General features: G+C 35.6%; 1 protein-coding gene across 3 annotated transcripts in view; it reads right to left on the reverse strand.

Moving 5' to 3' along the window:
* The window catches only part of LOC127872198 (uncharacterized), a 229,571-nt gene extending 228,093 nt beyond the window's left edge, over nucleotides 1–1,478 (reverse strand). For all 3 annotated transcript variants that reach the window (XR_008045724.1, XR_008045725.1, XM_052415530.1), the window contains exon 1: nucleotides 1,321–1,478. Coding sequence is in view for 1 of the 3 variants with exons in the window: in XM_052415530.1 (XP_052271490.1) it covers nucleotides 1,321–1,401 (81 nt within the window). In the remaining 2 variants the exon portion in view is untranslated. The remainder of the gene's footprint in view (nucleotides 1–1,320) is intronic.
* Nucleotides 1,479–17,828: the final 16,350 nt, after the last annotated feature.

Here is a 17,828-nt window from a genome sequence, read left to right on the forward strand (position 1 = left end):
TCACATTATATGGCCCACTCAAAGTATACATTTAGCAGGTCACATTAATGGCCCAATAAAAGTATACAATTAACATGTCACATTAATGGCCCACACAAAGTATACAATTAATAGGTCACATAAACTGCCCACTCAAAGTATACATTTAATAGGTCAAATTAATGACCCACTCAAAGTATACATTTAGCAAGTCACATTAATGGCCCACTCAAAGTATACAGTTAATAGGTCACATTAATGGCCCACTCAAGTATAGAGTTAATAGATCACATTAATGGCCCACTCAAACTACATTGTGTATACAATTTATATGTCACATTAATTGCCCACTCAAAGTATTCAATGAATATGTCATATTAATGGTCCACTCAACGTTTACAATTTGTCTATCACATTAAAGGCCAACTCAAAGTTTGATACCCATTCTACTACAATTGGAACGTTCCCTTCAAGGCCCACTCAAAATGTGAGGCCCAAAGTCTACAGCAGCTATCAGTTGTCCTGGCCAATTTTTGCCAATGCCCAGAACCATACTGTCTCTTCTGCACAAAAACATCACCCAAAGCAAAATGAGGTAATTCAAATTCTCAAAAGCTATGGAGTTCCAAAGTGCACAAGCTACAAAACCTCTTGCATCCCTACTATTAATTGATTAAAAAAAGTGTCATTAAGCACCAATCAGAGAAATCTAGTGCACAGATAAAACATCAATCACTTATCATTATGATTTTTTTTTAATTTTCACAGGTTTTTATCATTATGATCTGTTTTAAATTTTCACAGGTTTTGTTCCAAGCATAAAGCTGTTTTTTTCTCTCAAAGATGTATGCAGAGATTTTGTTTACCATATTGGAAAAAGTACCAGTACTAGCCTGCTTTTTTTATATACAAATGTATATAATGCAGTGCTCCAGCTAGGCCTAAAAGGCTTAATGGTAGGGCGTAATGACAAGAATATAATTTTAGATAAAACATAAGAAAAACAGTCTTTCTCAAGCAGGCCTTGAATCAATTTTGTTTCAATGTTTTTGCCTTAACCACGTTTTACTTAATATAAGTGATGCTCATGCTTTACCAAAATTAAACAAAAAAATCAGGATAATTCAACAATATTCAATCGTTATCTGTTTGTCACATTTGTATCAATTTCAAGATACAAGATACAAACTTTTATTTCAAGTCGGTTAACAATAAATAACAGTATAACATTAGCTATGTATAGCTATTGACCGACACAATATATTTATTTTCTTAAATTTTAATTTTTTATAGGAAAGTTTCAACTTTCAGTTCATTACGAATTTACGAGACGAAACTTACATTCGGTGAACAGTCTGTTGAGTCCTGCGACCAAATTTGGTTCAGATATCCGAGAAACAAAATAAAACTGTACATCCACATCTTAACATGACGATCTAACTAACTCTTTGATAAGTTTTCCAACTTCCACCAACCGGTTTTCCGCGAAGTGTTGTTGTTGTTTGTTTACTTCCTTGTACACTGTTAACGCATGCGCAATACATATCGGCTGAGAATTAGGGACGATACGGACCATGGACCATACGGCCCAGATTAGCGAACCATACGGCCCAGATTAGCGAACCATATACGGCCCAGATTTTCGGACCAGCGGCCCAGATTTGCGGAAAATACGGCCCTGATTTGCGGACCATACAAAACATGTGTGAATTAATATTCATTAAGTGTTCCACTTCCTTATAATGTATAAATACATTTAATAAAATATTAAAGTTGATGTAATGACATTAATGACTACATTCTTGTTTAAATTTTGAACATTTGGCAACCATACGGCTCAGAGTTTTGGACCCTACGGAACATGTCTGAATTAATATTCATTTCGTGTCCCACTCCTTCAATACTGTGTCGATTAATTAAATAAAATATTAAAAGTTGCTGAAATTATATTAATGATAACATTGTTGTTTAAATTTGAACATTTGCGGACCACACGGCCCCGAGTTGCGGACCGTACGGACCATGGGGTTGTTTCACAAAACATCGTACGACAAATTTAGAATACGATACGAATTTCAAAGAAACATTATTTTAAAAGACCGAAGCATATTTTTGTTAATTTCCAGTAAAATTATTTATTTCATCATTGTCTTACCCATGGCTTATATCTTGAGGAGCTATTTATCAACAGCTTTTATATTTTCAGTTTTTAAATTTCAGTCGTAAATTAAGATTGTCGTACGATCTTTGATGAAACGGCCCCCATGTCTATATTAATATTTATTTCGTGTTTCACTTCCTTCATTTTGTATCAATAAATTTAATAAATACTAAAAGTTACTGTTACAACACTAATGATAATATAATTGTTTAAATTTGAACATTTGCGGACTATACGGACCAGACTATACGCCCAAGATTAGCGGACTATACGGCCCAGATTTGCGGGCTATACGGCCCAGATTAGCGGACCATACGGAACATGCCTGAATTAATATTCATTACGTGTTCCACTACTTTCAATATTTAACAATAAATAAATTAAAATATTAAAGTATCTGTAATGACATTGATGACAAAATACTTTTTTATTATATTAATATTCATTTCGTGTTCCACTTCTTTCAATATTTTATCAATAAATTAAAATATTTAAGTATCTGTAATGACATTGATGACAAAATACTTTTTTATTATATTTATATTCATTTCGTGTTCCACTTATTCAATATTTTATCAATACATTAATTAAAATATTAAAGTATCTGTAATGACATTGATGACAAAATACTTTTTTTATTATATTAATATTCATTTCGTGTTCCACTTCTTTCAATATTTTATCAATAAATAAATTAAAATATTAAAGTATCTGTAATGACATTGATGACAAAATACTTTTTTTATTATATTGAAATTCATTTCGTGCTCCACTTCTTTCAATATTTTATCAATAAATTAATTAAAATATTAAGTAACTGTAATGCCATTGATGACGAAATACTTGTTTAAAGTTGAACATTGAAATATCTTCGCCACAATCGGCTCGGGCGCTTATTTGTCTTTGCTGCATTTTATGAAATTCGTCATCAATGTATATTTTTTCTTGACTATTTTGTGTTATTGTTACATATTTTTATCAATATATTACAATTTAACACACATAAAAATTCTGAGTCTTTAATGACACATCAATTATCAATTATTGAAATTATTAACATCAAACAATATGTGTAATAAATGGGCGTACTCCAGATACAAACATATGCCGATGTTGTCTACAATAATAACGATTGTCGCACTTTACCTTTATTTGGTAATTACAGACGTGTTAATCAATTATGGTATATTCTCAAAAACTGTAATAGAAAACACCAATCAGTAAGTGTCATAAATAGGGAGTATTCGAGATAGAAATATACGAGTCAATAATGCGAGTGTTATACCCGTATTGAAATTTTAAATTATATGTTTGACTGCTAAACTTATATAACATGTATTAAATACGTTACTGGTATAAAAACGTGTTTTATAAAGATACATTGATAAAACATGTGTTGTTTGCAGTTATTTTTTAAGATAGATACACATGTGTATTTTTTTGTAAACATTTTAGTGATTTAAGAAATTTTAATTAACGTTGTCACCAAGCTGCATCTATTAATTTAATAAGTATTAATGTCAAATTTATAAAAATAGATTTGATCCATGAATGCATACTGTTTAAATGAAGAATTGATGACACAATTAAAACGAGTAACACATCTGAGAATATGAATAACTTGATTGAAATAATCATGAACACAAACGTTTCATTTCCCGTTTTTTTTTAGTTTTAACACATGTATAGTATTGCAGCATAATAAGCTGTGTAGTATTTCGTGTATTAAAATAATCTACATGGCGTAAAGGCATATGGTCCGTATGGTTCGCAAATCTGGGCCGTATAGTCCGCAAACCTGGGCCGTATAGTCCGCTATAAAGTCGGAGTTGATGCTTTTAAAGCATCATACCCGGAATTCTTTTTTTAGCATCAACGATGGTTTGTATAATGAATATGAGATACATTAATTATCATTGAAAAATATTCTATTTTCTATTTGGAAATGATTTTTTTTTGTAGAAAAAGTAGCTTGACAGTGTCAACGGGATGCCCTACAAGCGGCGCTATCCATTATCAATATCAATGGGTGCCAAGATGTTGGTAGGTAGATGGTCGGTCGATCTGTTGAGCGGGGATCACGTTCAGTTTGATTGTATGTATCTGTCTCGATACGCAGCCGTTACAATTATATTGCGCCTATCGTGAACATTGATAAATACACAAACCTATTTTTTTATATATAGCTATGATTAATATGCCTCCTTTTATCCATCCAGATTTTGTACAGTCATAGTCTTTATAACACTTTATTAAAGCACAAATATACCAAAATTCTGTATTAATCAAGGCCTTTGAAACTCCCATCCACTAATCTTCAGAATTCTTTACTATTGAGAATACGGCAAAGTCGGGATTTCTCGTTAAGACGATTAGCGACCATTTCGTTTCTTCAGGAAACATTTAAACCGTCGATGCCTAAACGGAATCCGAAACAACTATGGCAGCCAATTTTTTGTTTGAAGATTTTTTCGGAACCCTATGAAACCTTTCGATATTGATTCGGGCAGCCTTCCTGCCAGCATTGCCGGTATATGCAGACTATGGAATGACAGCAGAAATACAGTATGAGGACACCGGGGCAAAGTGTTACATTATAAAAACTTTTTTCATTTCATACTATATGAACTCGTCCATTAAAGGGATCTTTTCACGGTTTGGTAAATTGACAAAATTTAAAAAAGTTGTTTCAGATTCGCAAATTTTCGGTTCAGTTATGATATTTGTGAGGAAACAGTATTACTGAACATTTGCCATGGTCTAATATAGCCATTATATGCATTTTTTGACGATTTAAATTTGTTAAACTACGAAAATTGCTTATATAACGTATAAAATACGCTTTTATGCATGCTTGGCAGGATAGCTCAGTTGGCTAATGCGTTTTTACTTCAGGATTCCGGGGGTCACTGGTTCGAGCCCTGCTGCAGGCTACTTTTTTCCTTTTTTAAGTTTTTTGATTTTTTACTGGAGCTTTTAAACTTTAATGTTTACGTTTATCAATATAAAACATTTAATGACAAACTTCAAAACATGCCAAAATCTGTGAAAAGGCCCCTTTAAGCTCTTTGAACGGTGTTTGGAATTTCAAGAAATAACTATTTAAAAGTATTAAGACATACATAAAACCAAATTAACGCGAGAAAAATGTGCATCAACGGTTCTGGAAGTGCGTTTTTTTTCCATTAATAGGCTCTATGTACGGTGTTCGTACTTCCCTTGCTTTTTTTTATTCAAGCTTGTGGAGGACGAAATGGAATTCAAAAGGTACGTATTGAAGGAAAAAAATCACATATGCGTAGTTTACTTATGCGACCTTTTTGTATTGGAATGTTCAAAAAGTCGTGGTATTGATACATGTATGTATTTTGTTTTATGGTTAAAATGTATACTTTCCAAGTAAGATGCAATTATTTGTTGTAACCCCATCTGCCTATGCAATAACAAGCAAAGCAAGCACACATATAAGCATTTTAATGTTGGGACATATTTTATACGTACCTGGCATTGATGGTTTGGTTCGGTGAGTGCAAAGCATTTGGGATTACACCAGTTGAAAGATTCCATCTATTTAAGAGCTTAAAGTAACGATCGCGCTTAAAATATCCAATATTTCGTAAAATAAAGCTAATCCATTAATAAATCAATGTTCCTTTTGGCAAAATGCAAAAATTCAACGTTAGATGTTGTCTGGTAACATTGATTTAACGAGATACAAAATGCTCGTTTTTATTTTTTCACTTTATTGTGCTAACAATGCGGTATAAAACGCTTAATGTTATCAATGCATAATGTATCCGTTTCAATCTGAAGACAATGAAATAATTGTTTTTATGAGGTTTCGTGTTGGTATTTTGCATGTGTTTTTGCATAAGCAGAAACAGTGCAGTAATGGTTTGGCGCAACAAATGCACGGGTTTCTCGTTTATATCCGATTGATTCACTATTCGAGCTGTATTTGACGTGGGTAAAGTACGATTCTAACACGGCACGTGCCAAATTTCATATAAACAAAGAAGAACTTCCGGCCGTGGGTTATTCGACAACAAACTATTGGCGTGTTTATGAGAGAACTTCACATAAAATAGTACACAAGAAAAAAAGATACATTGTATAAATCTTTAGTAACAAGAGCACCGCCTATCGGGTGCAGACCGCTCATCTATTTTTCTTTTTAAAGGTGTAGGGACCTATCTCAATTTCAATCACAAAGGAGGAAGGGGTGGCGTGAAGAGGGGTGTATAGTGTGGGGGTGTGGTCATTTATTACATTATCTTCCAAAAATGCAAAAAAAGATAAAAAAAAAAATTTTTTTTGGGGGGGGGGGTTCTTGGGTGGGATGGTTGGACGGTATTTCAAAAATAAAATAATAAAAATAAATATTTGTGATGTTTGAAAAAAACAAGAGATGTGTTTGTCAGAAACACAATGTCCCCTATTGCGCCGCTTTGAAAAATATATTTATTTTTTTTACCCTTGACCTTGAAGGATTACCTTGACCTTGAACTTCCACCACTCAAATTGTGCAGCTTTATGAGAACGCCGCTTTGAAATATTATTTTTTTGACCTTGAAGGATGACCTTCACCTTGAAGAATGACCTTGACCTTCCACCACTCAAAATGTGCAGCTTCATGAGAACGCCGCTTTGATTTTTTTTACCTTTGACCTTGAAGGATGACCTTGACCTTGAAGAATAACCTTGACCTTGAACTTCCACCACTCAAAATGTGCAGCTTCATGAGAACGCTGCTTTGATTTTTGTATACCTTAAAGGATAACCTTGACCTTGAACTTCCACCACTCAAAATGTGCAGCTTCATGAAAACGCCGCTTTGAATTTATTTTTTATTTTTTTGACCTTTGACCTTGAAAGATGACCTTGACCTTGAAGGATGACCTTGATCTTGAACCTACACCACTCAAAATGTGCAGCTTCATGATAACACTTTGAATTAATTTTTTTTACCTTTGACCTTGAAGGATGACCTTGACATTGAAGAATAACCTTGATCTTGAACTTCCACCACTCTTAATGTGAAGCTTCATGATAACGCCGCTTTGAAATTTTTTATTTGTTTTTTTACCTTTGACCTTGAAGGATGACCGTGACCTTGAAGGATAACCTTGAACTTCCACCACTCAAAATGTGAAGCTTTATGAGAACGCCGCTTTGAAATATTATTTTTTTGACCTTGAAGGATGACCTTCACCTTGAAGAATGACCTTGACCTTCCACCACTCAAAATGTGCAGCTTCATGAGAACGCCGCTTTGATATTTTTTTTACCTTTGACCTTGAAGGATGACCTTGACCTTGAAGGATAACCTTGACCTTGAACTTCCACCACTCAAAATGTGCAGCTTCATGAGAACGCTGCTTTGATTTTTTTATACCTTGAAGGATGACCTTGACCTTGAACTTCCACCACTCAAAATGTGCAGCTTCATGAAAACGCCACTTTGAATTAAAAAAAAATTGTTTGACCTTTGACCTTGAAAGATGACCTTGACCTTGAAGGATGACCTTGATCTTGAACCTACACCACTCAAAATGTGCAGCTTCATGATAACCAGGGTTCGCCAAAACTTGAAAAATCTGTCAGTCATTTGGACTGACAGACTTGAAATTTTTGTCAGTCAGAATCAGTTTCTGTCGTCCCACTGTCCGACTAAGCTATAACAGCAAAACACAACAAAAGAGAGTACCTTTTAGGTGTAAATTGGTTTTTATCAAATTAAAATACAATAAAAACATGTCCAAAGTCGATATAATGAAACAATTATTATATTAATAATAAACCACATATAAACCAAAGGCATGTCAAACTGTGTTTAGCCTACACAGCTCTACAAATCCGTGTTCATGAAAAGTTAGGGTGACATCCAATCAAGTTTGACTTAATTGCACACACCCATTCACACTACTTTGGATGACTTCAATTTCTGTTTATTAGCCAATTTCCCAAGTTCTAAAACAACACCTATCGTTAAAATATTTTCTCTTAGCTGAGGTGGTTGATTTCCAGGTTCAATTAAATTAATGTCTTTCACACCTATTACTTGATAGAAAGGCCCATGATAATTACCACCATCCATTCTTGTTGTCTGAAATAACAAAAAACATAATGCTACAATCTACCAACAACAAATTAAGTTTTTAATTAACACATGTCCGAATTTTAAATTATCCGAAATATAGTACATTGGGTGGAAAAACTTCGTTTGATTTCAGAAATTGTTGGTATGTCAATTAAAATATATCCTTCCCAGAACAATATAATTATGAAACTATTTAACAGAAATGCTCACAAATGACTGTTGAAACAAGTTTTCATGCGGTTTTTGTTGTGGAGAAATTAAATGGAACAAACAAAATGGCGGACGCACCCGGATGCTTTTTAAACAAAGACCGTTGATTTTGAACTCGCATGTGATAGTCAATTCTAATCCAACTTTAAACATCAAAACATCAAAATGAAGGTAACAAAAAAAGGATTTTGACAGAAGTTGAACAAAACGCATTTACTTTCTATTAATCCATTAGCACATTATACACTTTGAGTGATCTTTTTGAAACCATTTTTCATCCGATTGTGTCGGTCAGTCGGACCGATTATCTTAAATCACTTGTCGGTCCTGAGCAAAATTTGCCGGTCAGGACCGGCGGACCGACGGTTTTGGCGAACCCTGTGATAACGCTTTGAATTAATTTTTTTACCTTTGACCTTGAAGGATGACCTTGACCTTGAAAAATAACCTTGACCTTGAACTTCCACCACTCTTAATGTGAAGCTTCATGATAACGCCGCTTTGAAATTTTTTATTTGTTTTTTGACCTTTGACCTTGAAGGATGACCATGACCTTGAAGGATAACCTTGAACTTCCACCACTCAAAATGTGAAGCTTCATGAGAACGCCGCTTTGATTTTTTTTTTGACCTTGAAGGATAATCTTGAAGGATGACCTTGACCTTGAACTTCCACCACTCAAAATGTGCAGCTTCATGAGATACACATGCATGCTAAATATCAAGTTGCTATATTCAATATTAAAAAAGTTATGGCCAATGTTAGAGTTTTCGGACGGAAAGACGCCATATATTTGACATTTGACCTTGAAGGATGACCTTCACCTTTCACCACTCAAAATATTCAGCTCCATGAGATACACATGCATGCCAAATATCAAGTTGCTATCTTAAAAAGTGAAAAAGTTATGGCCAATGTTAAAAGTTTTTTTGGAAACAGACAGACTGACTGACATACTGACGGACAGTTCAACTGCTATATGCCACCCTACCGGGGGCATAACAATTATTTTTGGGGGTGGGGGATGTGGGGGGGGGGGGTATAGTGTGAGGGTGTGGTGGTCATTTATAAGATGATCTTTAATTAAAAAAAAATAATGGGGGGGGGAATGAGGAGGGATTTAGGGGGGGGGGAATTCGGAGGGGGGGGGGGCGGGGCGTGGGGGATTGTTTAGGTGGAGTCAATTGTGGTATGTCAGGAAAGAGTTGTTTTGTCAAAGTATCAATCGAATCTAATCATAAATAAAGAAGTTATGGCAATTTTAGCAAAATTTAATAATTTTACCTTGAGAGTCAAGGTCATTCAAAGGTCAAGGTAAAATTCAACTTGCCAGGTACAGTACCCTCATAATAGCATGAAAGAATTTGAAGTTTGAAAGCAATAGCTTTGATACTTTAGAAGTAAAGTGGATCTAAACACAAAATGTAACCATATATTCAAAGTTACTAAGTCAAAAAAGGGCCATAATTCCGTAAAAATGACAACCAGAGTTATGCAACTTGTCCTTTACTGTCCCCTTATGATAGTTTGCGAGTGTTCCAAGTATGAAAGCAATATCTATGATACTTTAGGGGTAAAGTGGACCAAAACACAAAACTTAACCAAATTTTCAAGTATTAAGAGCCCATTATTCCGTCAAAATGCCAGTCAGAGTTACATAACTTTGCATGCACAGTCCCCTTACGATAGTTAGTAAGTGTTGCAAGTATGAAAGCAATAGCGTTGATACTTTAGGAACAAGATGCGTTTGTGAAACACAATGTCCCCCTATATGACGTTTGACCTTGTAGGATGACCTTGTAGGATGACCTTGACCTTGACCCTTCACCACTCAAAATGTGCAGCTCCATGAGATACACATGCATTTCAAATATAAAATTGCTAGCTTCAATATTACAGAAGTGATATTACATGAGCAATTTTGACCCATATATTTGACCTTGAAGGATGACCTTGACCTTGACCTTTCACCACTAAAAATGTGCAGCTCCATGAGATACACATGCATGCCAAATATGAAGTTGCTATCTTCAATATTGCAAAAGTATTGAGAAAATTAGCGATTTGGGCCACATATATTTGACCTCTGACCTTGAAGGATGACCTTGACCTTTCACCACTCTAAATGTGCAGCTCCATGAGATACACATGCATGCCGAATATCAAGTTGCTATCTTCAATATTGCAAAAGTACTCATAAAATGAGCGATTTTGGCCACATATATTTGACATCTGACCTTGAAGGATGACCTTGACCTTTCACCACTCAAAATGTGCAGCTCCATGAGATACACATGCATGCCAAATATCAAGTTGCTATCTTGAATATTGAAATACTGCAAAAGTGTACATTAAATGAGCGATTTTGACCCATATATTTGACCTTTGACCTTGAAGGATGACCTTGACCTTGACCTTTCACCACTCAAAATGTGCAGCTCCATAAGATACATATGCATGCCAAATATCAAGTTGCTATCTTCAATATTGCAAAAGTTATTGCAAATGTTAAAGTTGGCGCAAACCAACCAACAGACCAACCAACCAACAGACCAACAGACAGGGCAACTGAGGAGCTGCGCCATGAGCGCATGATACGCCCGTCGTTCGCCAATGAAGTAGTAAGGTAATAAATAACCCTTTGAATCATTTTTTTACTTCAGTTTATTTGTATTTGAATACATGGTTTATTTTATAAGTACATGAGCATGGAGCGCTGTCTCCTTGACATTCATACCATATCTTTTTTTGAGTATATGTATGCATTTCTTTAGAGGATATGGAGTTGAAGTAAACCTGTTATAGATATTTTGACCAATAATAAAAGAGAAATGTAGATGGGTAAGTGGTAGTGTACAATCGGAATAGAAAAAAGCTCACCTTGTTCAATTTTTCAGGGATACTAAAAAAAAAAAAAAAAAATCCATCGAAGGATATTTGAGCTACAGTAGGACATTCAATGAAATCACAAAATTTTGACGAACAAAGTCCCATAACTCTGGAACGACAATTCAGAATTCCGTCAAAAACGAAAGGGGATCAGGGTTTATCAATATTAAGATTGTGTTAAAATTTGAAGAAAATCTGTCAAAGGATATTTGACGTAGCGTACGACATTAATAGACGGACGGACGGACGGCTACGGTAGGACATTCAATGAAATCACGAAATTTTGACGAACAAAGTCCCATAACTCTGGAACGACAATTCAGAATTCCGTCAAAAACGAAAGGGGATCAGGGTTTATCAATATTAAGATTGTGTTGAAATTTGAAAAAAATCCATCGAAGGATATTTGAGCTACAGTAGGACATTCAATGAAATCACGAAATTTTGACGAACAAAGTCCCATAACTCTGGAACGACAATTCAGAATTCCGTCAAAAACGAAAGGGGATCAGGGTTTATCAATATTAAGATTGTGTTAAAATTTGAAGAAAATCTGTCAAAGGATATTTGACGTAGCGTACGACATTAACAGACGGACGGACGGACGGACGGACAGACGGACGGACGGACGGACGGACGGACGGACGCGGGGTATACCATAATACGTCCCGTCATAGACGGGCGTATAAAAACAATATGCCCCCCACTACTATAGTCATGGACATAAAAAAGTGGACCTAAATACAAAACTTAACCAATTTTTTTATTTTCTTAGTATAAAAAGGGCACATAATTCTGTCAAAATGCCAGTCAGAGTTACATAACTTTGCCTGCACAGTCCCCTTATGATAATAAGTAAGTGTTGCAAGTATGAAAGCAATAGCTTTGATACTTAAGGAATAAAATGGACCTAAACACAAAACTTAACCAAAATTTTCAATTTTCTAAGTATTAAAAGGGCACATAATTCTGTCAAAATGCAAGCCAGAGTTATCTAACTTTACCTGCCCAGTCCCCTCATGATAGTAAGTAAGTGTACCAAGTTTGAATGCAATAGCATTGTTACTTTATGAGAAAAGTAGACCTAAACGCAAAACTTAACCGGACGCCAACGCCAAGGTGATGACAATAGCTCTTTTTTTCTTCAAAAAATAGAAGAGCTAAAAACCGAGTTAGAATCGAAACAATTCGTGTACGTTATAGTTTGTTGTAGAAAATACACGAATTATTTCTTAAATAACAATAAAATTGGTGAAAATTGGTAAATTAAGTTTTAAGTAGATTTAGCAATAAATTTGGAATCTTGTGTTATCAAGCTTTTTTAGCTCACCTGATTGCTCAGGTGAGCTTTTGTGACCGGTCTTTGTCCGTCTTCCGTCCGTCCGCCCCTCGTCCACATTTGGTTTGTAAACACTCTGGGGGCCACATTTCATGTCGGATCTTCATGAAACTTGGTCAGAAGATTTGTCCCAATAATATCTCGATCAAGTTCCAAACTGGGTCATGCTGGGTTAAAAACTAGGTCACTAGGTCAAAAAAAAGAAAAGCCTTGTAAACACTGTAGAAGTCACATTTCATGCCCAATCTTCATGTAACTTTGTCAAAATGTTTGCCTTAATGATATGTTGGTCGAGTTCAAAAGTTGTTCCGGTCCGTTGAAAAACATGGCCGCCAGTGGGCGGGCAGTTTTCCTTATTTGGCTATAGAGAAACCTTGTAAACACTCTAGAAGTCACAATTTTTGCCTTATCATCATGAAAGGTGGTCAAAACATTATTTTTATTGATATCACGGACGAGTTTGAAAATGGTCCAGATGGGTGAAAAAAAATGGCCGCCAGAAGGCGGGGCATTTTTCTCTATATGTATATAGTAAAAACATGTGAACACTCTAGAAGTCACATTTTTGGCCCAATTTTCATGAAATTTGGTCAGAACATTTGTTTCCTTTATATGAGAGTTGAGTTCGAAAATGGTTCTGGTCAATTAAAAAACATGGCTGCTGGGGGGGGGGGGGAGCAGTTTTCCTTATTTGGCTATGGAGAAACCTTGTAAACACTCTAGAAGTCACAATTTTTGCCCAATCATCATGAAAGTTAGTCAAAACATTGGTTTTATTGATATCTCGGACGAGTTCGAAAATGGTCTAGATCGGTGAAAAAACATGGCCGCCAGTGGGCGGGGCATTTTTCTCTATATGTATATAGTGAAAACATGTGAACACTCTAGAAGTCACATTTTTGGCCCAATTTTTATAAAATTTGGTCAGAACATTTGTTTCCTTGATATGAGAGTTGAGTTTGCAAATGGTTCCGGTCAGTTGAATAACATGGCTGCCAGGGGGGGGGGGGCAGTTTTCCTTATATGGCTATAGAGAAACATTGTAAACACTCTAGAAGTCACAATTTTTGCCCAATCATCATGAAAGTTGGTCAAAACATTGGTTTTATTGATATCTCGGACGAGTTCGAAAATGGTCCAGATCGGTGAAAAAACATGGCCGCCAGTGGGCGGGGCATTTTTCTCTATATGTATATTGTGAAACATGTGAACACTCTAGAAGTCACATTTTTGGCACAATTTTCATGAAATTTGGTCAGAACATTTGTTTCCTTGATATGAAAGTTGAGTTCGAAAATGGTTCCGGTCAGTTGAATAACATGGCTGCCGGGGGGGGGGGGCAGTTTTCTTATATTTATATAGTAAAAAAAGCTTGTGAACACTCTAGAAATCACATTTGTTGCCCAATCTTCATGAAACTTGGTACAAAGATTGGTTTTATATATATCACATAATTAATGCGGTAATTATTGCCCTTAGATTGTCCAAATTTTCATTATATTATACAAAATCCTTGTAAACACTCTAGAGGTCACAATTTTGTTTCAGATTTTATGAATCTTGGTCATAATATTTATTTTTGTAAGCAAAGTTTGATGTTTGGTAAGGGGGGGTCGACTCAAAACATAGGTTACCAGGTCAAATCTTACAAAAACACTCCATATGCCAGAGTTTTGGTTCAATAATGATGAAACTTGTCCAGGATATTTGTCTGGACAATATCTAGGTCAAGTTTGACGTTTGGTAAGATTGATTGAACCGACTCCTCTCAGGTGAGCAAACTAGGGCCAGGCCCTCTTGTTTTCGTTAATTCTACCTACGTAGTTTTTGACCCATCTTGACCAAGTTTTACACTCGGCTGAGATAATATTGGGTCTAATTAACTGACCAAGTTTCATAATGAGTGGGAAATGAATGACACATACTAGGGTGTTGAAAGGTCCATAATTGACGACCAACAACGCACGACAAAAGTTGATCACCGTCTTACTACTAGCATTGTGCTCAGGCATACTTAAAATACGATGGGATTATGATTTGTAGGGGTTATTCATGGTTACTTTTGGGCCTTATAGCGCAAATTTGAGGTCACCGTAGCGAAGCGGATATGGTGTCCACCTAGCGACCGGGAGGTCAAGGGTTCGGTGGTAGCTATCTTTAGATCTCCCCCAGTGACACCAACTGCTGGTTTCTAGTCCCAGGAAACGTACTCGAGTGCGTTTTAATAAAGCCAATGGCTTTCTATGCAATCATGCTAAAATAAATAGGTTTAAACTAAATGGAATTTCCAATATTTCAGTAATTTTATTCAATTCTATATTAATCATATGTAATGGCAAATTAAATATCAAATTAGAAGTCATGTCTCATCAAGCACCAACAAAAAAAACAACATACATAAGCATTGTTTAGCCAATTTTATATACACTATAATCTAACTGAACACATCAACATGGCAAAACAGTAGCTGTCATTTGTGTAATTTAAAAAAAACAAGGGACAAAATTGTCACAAAACCAGGTTTTCAATAAAAAAAATCTGATAAAGGGAAACAACTACAACTCAAAATGTGCATTGCTACTGATTGTTCATCACAGTTTGAACTTGGCCTTAAGATCATCTAGATAAAACTTGTGACAAAGTTTGGTGAAGATCGGATGAAAAGTATTTGAATTAGAGAGCAGGAACCATTCTCAATGTTTAAAATGCACTAAATGACCCCGTGACCTAGTTTTTGACCCGGCAAGGCTAATGTTTGAACTTGGCCTTATGATCATCTAGATAAAACTTGTGAACAAGTTTGGTGAAGATCAGAAGTAAACTACTTCAATTAGCAGACATCATTCTGAATGTTTAAAACGCACTAAGTTACCCCGTGACCTAGTTTTTGACCCGGCAAGGCCCATGTTCGAACTCAGCCTTAAGATCATCTAGATAAAACTTCTGACCAAGATTGTTGAAGAACAGATGAAAACTACTTGAATAAGAGAGTGGACACCATGCTGAATGTTAAAAAACGCACCAAGTGACCCCATGACCTAGTTTTTGACCCGGCATGACCCATATTCAAACTTGACCTAGACATCATCTAGATACAACTTCTGACCAAGTTTGGTGAAGATCGAATGAAAAAAACTTGAAATAGAGAGCGGACACAAGCTTGTTCCGCCCGCCAGTCTGTCTGCATTCGCCAATTTAATAACCAGTTTTTTCCTTCGGAAAACCTGGTTAAAAACTTCACAAAAAGCATCACTACATGTCAATAACCATGATCTCTTTGAAACGAAAACAACTTAAAATGCATCAAGTTAAGTTAAAACATTCTTGAATTGATGGATGTATTTAATACATTAAAGTATTTTATTATTTATTTATTTTTAGGATGAATACACAAATGACCATATTATTACTGAAATTCACAGTCAAAAATATGTTAAAAGCTAATTTTTATTCATTTTAAGACTTCAAATGACTATTAAAACAAGAGGGCCATGATGGCCCTGAATCGCTCACCTGAATAACCAAATACAATCCCAACCCAGATTTCATCAAGATTAACATTCTGACCAAATTTCATAAAGATTGGATGAAAACTGTGACCTCTATTGTCTACACAAGGTTTTTCTAATATTTGACCTATTGACCTAGTTTTTGACCCCAGATGACCCAAATACAATCCCAACCCAGTTTTTATCAAGATAAACTTTCTGACCAAATTTCATAAAGATTGGATGAAAACTGTGACCTCTTCTGTCTACACAAACAAATTGTTGACGGTTTTTCTATTATTTTACCTAGTGACCTAGTTTTTGACCTCAGATGACCCAAATACAATCCCAGCCCAGATTTTATCAAGATTGGATGAAAACTGCGACCTCTATTGTCTACACAAGGTTTTTCTATTATTTGACCTTGTTTTTTACCTAGTGACCTAGTTTTTGACACCAGATGACCCAAATACAATCCCAACCCAGATTTCATCAAGATAAAGATTCTGACCAAATTTCATAAAGATTGGATGAAAACTGCGACCTCTATTGTCTATACAAGGTTTTTCTATTGTTTGACCTAGTTTTTGACCAAGTGACCTAGTTTTTGACCCCAGATGACCTTAATACAATCCCAACCCAGATTCCATCAAGATAAACATTCTGACCAAATTTCATAAAGATTGGATAAAAACTGCGACCTCTATTGTCTACACAAAGTTATTCTATTATTTGACCTAGTTTTTGACCTAGTGACCTAGTTTTTTACCTCAGATGACCCAAATACAACCCCAACCAAGATTTTATGAAGATAAACATTCTGACCAAATTTAATAAAGAGTGGATGAATACTGCGACCTCTATAGTCTAAACAAGGTTTTTCAAATATTTGACCTAGTTTTTGACCTAGTGACCTTGTTTTTGATCCCAGATGACCCAAATACAATCCCAACCCAGATTTCATCAAGATAAACATTCTGACCAAATTTCATAAAGATTGGATGAAAACTGTGTCCTCTACTGTCTACACAAGCAAATTGTTGACGGACGCACACACGCACGCACGCACGCACATACGGACGCCGGACATCACACGATCACATAAACTTCGTGACAGGTGAGCTAAAAATATAACAAAACCAAATGGTGCATTCATGTGTGTCACTACTGTCATATTGCACTGAACAAAGTGAACATGATTTTAAATCATGAAAATTTGAATTTAAAAAATATTTAGCAGTGATTTGTATACTACATATTTCTAAATAAAGTGTACAAATTAACCATCACAAATATACAGACTTTCAAACAAGAATATTTACCAAACAAATGTCAGGTATTTATATGAGGTGCCTTTGTGTTAAGTTTTATTGCAAGGGCTTTCATTTTGGGAATCCTGAGCAACAACAATTTTGCTCCCCTTTGTAAGTGACCCAGACACCACCCAACCTAAAACCCCAAGTCTCACTATTGCCGGTAGAGCCCCAGTTCATCCAGGTTTGCTAACACCAGTCGACCGGCGAGAACTGGGATGATTTTTTAACGCGGTCACACTATTTTGCGGTGCCGCCCGGTTGAAGCCGGTCAACAACCCGGCAGAGTCCTGGTCAACCCATGACCAGCTATGGTTTATCCCAGTGATGCTCCGGTTGTCGCCAGTAA

Source organism: Dreissena polymorpha, chromosome 1 (assembly GCF_020536995.1).
Source record: "Dreissena polymorpha isolate Duluth1 chromosome 1, UMN_Dpol_1.0, whole genome shotgun sequence".
Classification (NCBI taxonomy): Eukaryota; Metazoa; Mollusca; class Bivalvia; order Myida; family Dreissenidae; genus Dreissena; species Dreissena polymorpha.